This window comes from Prunus dulcis, chromosome 7 (genome assembly GCF_902201215.1).
Source record: "Prunus dulcis chromosome 7, ALMONDv2, whole genome shotgun sequence".
In the NCBI taxonomy this organism is placed as follows: domain Eukaryota; kingdom Viridiplantae; phylum Streptophyta; class Magnoliopsida; order Rosales; family Rosaceae; genus Prunus; species Prunus dulcis.
The window spans coordinates 8857703-8866485 of NC_047656.1; the positions used below are offsets into that span (position 1 = coordinate 8857703).

General features: G+C 37.0%; 2 protein-coding genes across 3 annotated transcripts; one reads left to right on the top strand and one right to left on the bottom strand.

Moving 5' to 3' along the window:
• Window positions 1–1440: 1440 nt before the first annotated feature.
• Window positions 1441–5552, top strand: LOC117635902 (leucine-rich repeat receptor-like tyrosine-protein kinase PXC3). The gene is made up of 2 exons (XM_034370283.1): window positions 1441–4550; window positions 4721–5552. The coding sequence occupies exons 1-2, from the start codon at window positions 2210–2212 to the stop codon at window positions 5044–5046; spliced, it is 2667 nt and encodes an 888-aa protein (XP_034226174.1). The 5' UTR covers window positions 1441–2209; the 3' UTR covers window positions 5047–5552.
• A 336-nt stretch (window positions 5553–5888) lies between these two features.
• On the bottom strand, window positions 5889–7606 carry LOC117633477. 2 transcript variants are annotated; one of them, XM_034367102.1, is made up of 3 exons: window positions 7422–7606; window positions 6326–6426; window positions 5889–6239 (listed from the first exon to the last, which is right to left on the bottom strand). In XM_034367102.1, exons 2-3 carry the CDS (start codon window positions 6417–6419, stop codon window positions 6094–6096), a joined length of 240 nt encoding a protein of 79 aa, XP_034222993.1. In that variant the 5' UTR covers window positions 6420–6426; window positions 7422–7606; the 3' UTR covers window positions 5889–6093. The 2 variants fall into 2 exon arrangements, with proteins under 2 accessions (XP_034222993.1, XP_034222992.1); XM_034367101.1 differs by having other exon boundaries at window positions 6326–6429.
• Window positions 7607–8783: the final 1177 nt, after the last annotated feature.

The following is an 8783-nucleotide window of genomic DNA, read 5'->3' on the forward strand; positions in this document are numbered from 1 at the left end:
TAACTAAGTTCAAAAGTTTAATGGGCTCTTAAAAGCACAAGTGCCAAGCCAACCCCCCATTATGTATTGGTTAACAAAGAATATGCTCGGCGGACCTACATGTTTTATGTACTAAAATAACCATTTAAAATTCACATGGTACTTGCTTCCTAAAATTAAAAATTATATAGCACAATAAGTCTTACAAAACAAAATGATTCATCTTTTCTTTTTCCCTTTCTTTATTGTTGTAAAATTTGCCAACATGACTACTATTTATTCATAATTTTTTGCACCTTAAATTAATAATGGCAGCTATACATAGGGATTATGCAAAATATTTAGGGTTGTACAGGATCCAAACTAATTTGTCAAAACAAATCAATTCAATTCCATTTAATCTAATTTTATTAGTTTCGATAATATCGGCTGATTGGATTGAATTCAAAAAATGAAAAATCGATTGCATCGATTTGGTTAGCATATCCACAGTTTGAAATCCAATTCAAATCGAACTGATCTAACCTTAATAAAAAACAAAAAACAAAAAAAAATATTTACCTTTCCTAGTGTTCGAAACTAAACCACATTTCACATTTCACTTACACCAATGCACCAACACAACATTATTGATATTTTTTCCCAAAACAATATATTAATATAGCATAAAAATTCTAGATTTCTAACTTTTTGTGTTGACTAAAGCGCTTTTTTGTTTTTAAAGGAATTGATGTAACTTCAACTCTAAAATTTATTTGTATCTATAACATTGTATTATCTCAAACTTATTTATGTCTAGATTTATACCTTTTGTGTCGAACTTCATGTTGTAATGTTGTTTTCTAAAATTTATTTATGTCTATTTTGTACATACTTGATGATATTTTCTATCGGATTAAATTCTATACAATTATCTTTGTGATTATCATATTTTCATATGAACCGATCATCCAATCCAATTCAATTCAATGTACATTGGATTGGATTGGATCCTGACATCCGAACACATTGGATTGGATTGTAAATCTCAAATTCAATAAAATATTGAATTGAATTGGATTGATAAAAATTCATTGGTTTCGAACCAATGTACACCCCTAAATATTTTGATTATGGAATTTCTTTTGGTTTTTTATATATATAATGAATTTGAAGGCAAGAGTCGAATTCGGAGCAAATAGTCGTCTTCAACTTCATCACCCTTTCTTTTATTGTCTTTATACAAGAAATATTAGAAAAGTTGATTCGAATACAAAACATTAATTGAGGTGGCTACTCTTAATTAGTAGAGCTACAAGCCCTTTTTATCTCGTTAATACTTTATATAGGTAGACGTATTAATATGGTAAAGGCGGTACGGGTTAGGTAGGCCCTATGCAGCAGCAGCAGCAGCCTTGATAGTTCATTCACTCATCACTGCCCATTCCTCGTGAAAGCCTACGTGACAAACAATTTCATCTCACTTCCCTACTCCACGACTCCTCAAATCTCTCTCTCTCCTCTCTCTCTCTCTCTCTCTCTCTCTCTCTCTCTCAGAGACAAAGAGAAACACCTGGTCCGTGAAACCCTGTACCAAAACATTGTACTCTGTACTCTTTGCTCATCACTTACTCTTCTTCCTTCATTTCACAAAAGCCTTGCCTCTGGAGTCATTTTCTTGTTTGGCCTTGCAATCATGGCTGTTTTATAACTAAGGACATGGGCATTTTTCATGTATAATTACAACCCATGTTCCATAATGCAATCATGTTTGTAGCTCTTTTGTTTGCTTCCTCTTGTTTCGGTCTGTAGCTCTTCCTTTCATTTGGGTCTTGAGTTCCAATCCTGAAAAGAAAAGCCTTTGATTGGTGTGCTTTGTTTTCTCTTGTTCCCCTCAAGATTAAGGGATTGGTTTGCTCTGTATGCAATGCCAATGCCTTTCTTTGAAGGAATCTGAAATGGGTATTTTTTGGAAAAGGTGACGACTGATTTGGGGTCATGGGTTTTCATGGCATTTTCATGGTGAATTCCTTGAATGGTTTTTTGGGTTTGATTCTCTGATCAAGAAGAAGAAAACTGATCTTTGGTTCCAAGTTCAGAAGCCAAAAAGGAAATCATTGAAGAAAATAAAGGTGGGTTTTGGAAGGTGAAGGGGTTTTATGCCCTTGTCACTGTTTGGGAGTTTGGAGAAGAAAGTTGAGTTCTTTTCCACAGAGGAAGTGTTCCAACTTTAAAAGAAGACAACCCAACAATGGCAGTTTTGTGCTTGTTATGTCTTCTTCTAGTTGGGTGCCTGTCTGAGTCTCAGCTTGTGGGTGCTCAGCTTCATGATTTAACTACATTGTCAGCCATTAACGAAGAACTTGGAGTACCCGGTTGGGGTGCCAACTTCTCAGATTATTGTTCTTGGCCTGGCATTAGCTGCGGTTTGAACCATTCTATGGTGGAAAAGCTTGATCTTTCTCGTCATAACCTCCGAGGTAATGTGACTCTTATTTCTGAGCTTAGAGCTTTGAAGAGGCTTGACCTCTCTTATAATGATTTCCAAGGATCAATTCCTTCAGCTTTTGCAAACTTATCTCAGCTTGAATTTCTTGATTTGTCTTTGAATAAGTTTGGGGGTTCACTTCCACCAGAGCTGGGTAATCTCAGAAACCTTAGATCATTGAACCTGTCCAATAACTTGCTTGTGGGAGAAATACCAGATGAAATTCAGGCCCTAGAGAAGTTACAGGATTTTCAAATTTCCAGTAATAGGTTGAATGGCACTATCCCAAATTGGGTGGGCAATTTGACCAATTTAAGGGTTTTTACTGCCTATGAGAATAAATTGGAGGGTAAAATTCCAGATAATCTAGGCTCAATTTCTGAGCTTGAATCGTTGAATCTGCATTCTAACCAGCTAGAAGGTCCAATTCCCAAAAGTATTTTTGCTTCTGGGAAGCTGGAGTTTTTGGTTCTGACCCAGAACAGACTAAGTGGTGACATTCCTGAAGAAATGGGAAACTGCAGTAGCTTATCTAGTATCCGAATCGGGAACAATGATCTTATAGGTAGCATTCCTCATTCAATTGGGAATATTAGTGGCCTCACCTACTTTGAAGCAGACAACAACAATCTTTCTGGTGAGATTGTTCCAGAATTCTCCAAGTGCTCTAATCTCACCCTCCTAAATTTAGCCTCAAATGGATTTACTGGGAAGATTCCTCCTGAGCTTGGACAGCTTATGAATCTGCAGGAGTTAATTCTCTCTGGTAACAGTCTGTTTGGAGAGATTCCCAAATCAATTCTTGGGTGCAAGAATCTTAATAAGCTCGACCTAAGCAATAACAGAATCAATGGTAGCATACCAAATGATATCTGCAACATGTCGAGATTGCAGTACTTGCTGTTGGGTCAGAATTCCATAAGGGGAGAGATACCTCATGAGATTGGAAACTGTGTTAAACTGCTTGAGTTGCAAATGGGAAGAAACTATTTGACTGGCAGTATCCCTCCTGAAATTGGTCGAATAAAGAACTTACAGATAGCCTTAAATTTAAGCTTCAATCATCTCAGGGGACCTCTTCCCCCTGATTTAGGTAAACTTGACAAGCTGGTTTCTCTTGATGTCTCCAATAATCAGCTCTCTGATATAATTCCAACTGCATTTAAGGGGATGTTAAGCTTGATAGAGGTCAATTTCTCCAACAATCTGTTCACTGGCCCAGTACCCACATTTGTACCATTTCAGAAGAGTCCGAATTCCAGTTTTCTTGGAAATAAAGGGCTTTGTGGAGAGCCACTGAGCTCCTCATGTGGAAATTCTAACAGTGGTGGCCATGCAAATGACCATCACAGGGTTTCTTACAGGATCGTACTGGCCGTTATTGGTTCTGGTTTGGCAGTTTTTGTATCCGTAACCGTAGTGGTTCTGCTTTTTATGATCAGAGAGAGACAGGAGAAGGCAGAAAAATCTGCAGGGACTGAAGATGAGGAAGCCAATAATGTACCGGCGATAGTGGCAGGGAATGTCTTCGTTGAGAATCTCAAACAAGCAATAGATCTTGATTATGCTGTTAAAGCAACTCTGAAGGATTCAAACAAGCTCAGTACTGGGACTTTTAGCACAGTTTACAAGGCTGTTATGCCATCTGGGCTGATTCTATCAGTGAAGAGACTGAAATCCATGGACAGGACAATCATTCATCACCAGAACAAGATGATTAGAGAACTTGAAAGGCTGAGCAAACTCTGTCATGATAATCTAGTGCGTCCTATCGGATTTGTTATTTATGAAGATGTTGCTCTTTTGCTGCATCATTACTTGCCCTATGGGACATTGTGTCAGCTTCTTCATGAATCTACCAAGCTACCTGAATATGAACCCGACTGGCCAACAAGACTTTCTATTGCCATCGGAGTTGCAGAAGGGTTGGCCTTTCTTCATCACGTGGCAATTATCCACCTTGATATTTCTTCTGGTAATGTTCTTCTAGATGCTAACTTCAAGCCATTGGTCGGAGAGATTGAGATATCAAAGCTCTTGGATCCATCCAGGGGCACAGCCAGTATAAGTGCAGTTGCAGGCTCCTTCGGATACATTCCTCCAGGTATATTAATAGTTTGATACAGTTCAATTTTCAATCCTTTCATTTGGTAGCTTTGTTAGTGTTCTATCTTATATGCAGCCATGAATTTTCAATTCCAACTTTCCCCTTCTTTCTTTCTCTCGCCCTTATTACTAATCATGGTTTCTGTTTTCTCTCTCTTCTGTCATCAGAATATGCATATACAATGCAAGTTACAGCACCCGGGAACGTCTACAGCTATGGTGTTGTTTTGCTTGAGATCCTTACAACCAAATTACCAGTAGATGAGGCCTTTGACGAGGGGGTGGATTTGGTGAAGTGGGTGCATAATGCTCCATCAAGAGGTGAAACCCCTGAGCAGATTCTCGATGCAAGGCTTAGCACAGTTTCCTTTGGTTGGCGGAAAGAAATGCTTGCAGCACTGAAGATTGCACTACTCTGCACTGACAGCATACCGGCCAAACGACCCAAAATGAAGAAGGTTGTGGAAATGCTTCAAGAAATAAAACAGAACTGATGGATACCCCGCCATTTGATCTTCTATGTCATGAACCCATCAGATCAAGGCTCTTTTGTTGATGTGAAGTTGAAACCCCAGGGGAAGTGGTCATGTTTAAATTTTACTCAGGCTGGGTTGGTTTCAGATCATCCATCTCCTTGCTATGTGTTCAAGTGAAATGGCGCTTGTGATTTGAGTTGATGCAGGAATTGGTGGTGGATGAATATGCAAGGAGAGTCCTCCCATAGGGAAGGGTTATTCTTGAGTTTCTTTTACATATTAGGTCCCAAGTATAATGTTGTAGTTCCTGGTTTTGAAATTTTTTATGTGAAGGTGCATATCAACAATCATTTACAGTTTCTCTTTAATCCAGTTCAATCCTTAAATACCTTATTATGCAAAGAAAAATTTGTCAATGTCTGAGTTCAAATCACTCGGATCATCATTTGAGTTGTGGTTGGTGGGAAATCTTCATCCACATGGGAATTGTTTTTCCACATAATTTGTTGAGGCCATTCAGTCTATGTTCTCGGGTATTTCATCTGTTTATTGTGAAGGAGATCAAGTGAAATGGCTGATTGTATTATATTTACTCATGAGTTGCTACTTAGTTATTTTATTTATTTATTTTTAAATAGTTTTTGTTACTTGTTTCGCCCTGCGATTACAATACCGAATTTTCTCGAATCTAAAAATCTGGAAAAACAAATGGCCACTTCAACCTCACTCATTTCTATCCACTGAAATATTCCATATCAACTAGGGACTAAAAGCTAGGAGAGCTTGTGGTGACTTTAATATTATTGGTGAAACAAATGAGAAGATAAATAAATGGTAATTCAAAAATGGGTTTTTGGACCTGAGATTCAAGATGGCTCACTGAAATTTATTCATATCGCAGTAAGGTTGACAACGTTATCCAAACAACCCAATACCAAAGAACAATGAAGGAAAGTATATCAAGGCCATTATGTTATGAAATGATGGCTAACCCTTCAGGAATCAAGTCCAGCCTAACATTGTTTAGAACTGGTTACATAAACAGAGTGATGATCATGAAAATCTTCAATCAACACGAGACTTGACAATGAAATTCTGACGACTGATGGGGTTCATGACCACTGGTGGACCGGCAGTACGAGGCCATGCCTGGAACTTCTTGTCAGTTTCTTCCCACCATTCTTTGCTTGCAACAGTTGTTGGAGTAGTTCCTAAGTTAATAAAAATTCACAATAACATCAGACTATTGCACCAAGTATTATGCAACAAGCTTCAAAAAACAGAAACACCAACTTGCCTCCAAATATTTTCTTCTCAGCCATAAGATAGTCGCATGTCCATGCCACAGCAAATGATCCAAATACAGCAGAAACGATGGATTTTGCAGACATTTTCAAACTGCTACTCAGAAACATAACCGAGTGGTATCAGAGAAAAGGCAATGACAATAAAAAAAAGGAACGCATTCAAACAAACTAAAACCATATCAACTACTTGGTGCTAGGACTAGACAGGGCAAGACCAATTTAAATGGACTAAATGTTCTGTCTTATGTTTGATAAACTTAACAATGGTCGGACTAGACTCGTTAAATTGGACAACTCTTCCACTAAATTGGACAACTCTTCCACATATTAGCGACAACAAGTCCCCATTAGCAAGGAAAAATGCTTCCCTGACCCGGTTTCCCTATTTTCCTCTTCTTCTCTCTCTCCTCATGTCACCTATAGAGAGACGGGAATAGTGGATAGTGAAACCGGGGCATGGAAGTTTCTCTCCTCAGCAAGGGTTTGACTCTAATGATGAACTTAACAATGGTGGCATTGGACTCATTAAATTGGACAACTGTTCCATATATCAGAGAATTGTGAGGACAAATACTTCCCTACCCTAGTTTCACCATCCCCTCTTCCTATATCTGTCCTCAGGTGGCATGAGTAGAGAGATAGGAAGAAGACGATAGTGAAACCGAGACAGGGAAGTTCCTCTCCTTCGCAAGGGTGGGAGACTCTATGGGATATGACTGGACGCAATCCCAATCCTGTCCAGTCTCAAACACCAAACGAATGTCCCAAATTAAGGCTCCAATTCAGGTCCACAAAACAAAAGCAAACAATTAACAATGGGTTTGCCGGTTCCTCAGTTAAGAACTGCTTCCATGGAAAACAACGCAGAGAACCTAACACATCCAATAAAACCATTCATTTCCCAAGTGATTCACGAAGATCTGCTCCCCAATATCATTTTCATACAAAAGAATTCATTTTTATAACAAAAAATTAATTAATTAATATAATCCGGACAGGATTTGGATTTGGTTATAACGAATGAACTAATACATCAACGAACGAAGTGAAGATTTATAAAAATAAATAAATAAAATTTAAAAAAACCTGGTGGTGTAGCAGATGGAGCAGCAGAAATTTCAGTGGGGGCGAAGAGGTGCCTTCGAAATTTCTTTCTTCTTCCTTCGTCTTCCTTCTGGATCTGGTTCCTCGAGTTTGCTGGTGCAGCCGTTTCTTTTCAAATAGAAAAACCTAGATAGCCTTTCCTCTCCGTCCGGAAGAAGAAAGCCTCAGGTGTGATGTGGCCAATTTGTTTTAAAAACTACATTTTGACCCCATATTGGTTATAATGTTCTAAACGACTACATAATTTTCTAAACAATTACACAATAACCCCTAGACGTGACCGTAACCTGTGTGTTTTTGACGACGTATCCCGTGGTCAACAAAATGTAAAAGTCAACGATACTTCATTTTCCATATTGCCAAAATCTGCTGTGACTTTTTTTTTTTGGCTGAAATCTGCTGTGACTGAATCACTCACAATTTTGCACACAACCAGGTTATTTTCTTAATTTAATAATTCTCATAATGTTCACAGCATAAACCACCCTTATTATTGGATTACAATTCTGAAATCTCTAATATTGTAATTGACTTATATATTATTTGATTTATATATAATAAGTTAGAGTATGTATTACTGGTTGAGGGTACAAGTTGGATTGTAAATTCCGTTTTTGGCCGATTCTGATTCGAAAAATTCTATTTTTGACATCCAAAAGTTCCGAAGCCCGAAAAAAAAATCCGGAAAAAATTGAAATGGAATCAGAATGTATCTCAAGATTCCAAAAATTCTGAAATATATCGTGATTTTAAATTAGACTACACACAATGATTTATTTCATGTTGAACTAAATATGAGTTAATAACCAAATAGACATAGATGCGTTATTCCATAGAAGATAACAATATATAAATACTACTATATAATAGTTTTTCTAGCTTTTTCGGTTGTTGGACATGTTTAAAATTTTGAACTACTTTATGAAATTTTCTTTAAAAAATTCCAAAATGTATAAATTTCGAAATTTTCCAAAATTCAAAAAATTCCTAATTTCTAGCTTGCTCATGTAGTTTTTTTTTTTTTTTTTTTTTTTTTGAAGAGAAGCTTACTCATGTAGTTTTGTTTAGGCAACAATCAATATAGACAAATCGATACTATTTTGCGTCGAATATAGTAAATCCCATGCGGTAATTATATGGCCACATTTAATTTCATTTGTTAATTTGATAGACTATATGATTTGGACTTTGTTTTTTGTTAAGATAAGTTTCATTAAAAAGGAACAGATCATTACAAATATATTACAATATAACAAAATAAAATAACAGCTCAAGTCCAAAATATTACAATATAACAAAATAAAATAAACTGAACCAACCCCATAACCAAAAGCACAACATTTA

Excerpts from the sequence above, each read along its gene's own strand:
- LOC117635902 (XM_034370283.1), top strand. The coding sequence starts at position 2,210 with ATGGCAGTTTTGTGCTTGTTATGTCTTCTTCTAGTTGGGTGCCTGTCT. Across the intron at positions 4,551-4,720 it reads CTTCGGATACATTCCTCCAG|AATATGCATATACAATGCAA; the intron begins GTATATTAATAG and ends TTCTGTCATCAG.
- LOC117633477 (XM_034367102.1), bottom strand. The coding sequence starts at position 6,419 with ATGTCTGCAAAATCCATCGTTTCTGCTGTATTTGGATCATTTGCTGTG. Across the intron at positions 6,240-6,325 it reads TGAGAAGAAAATATTTGGAG|GAACTACTCCAACAACTGTT; the intron begins GCAAGTTGGTGT and ends TTATTAACTTAG.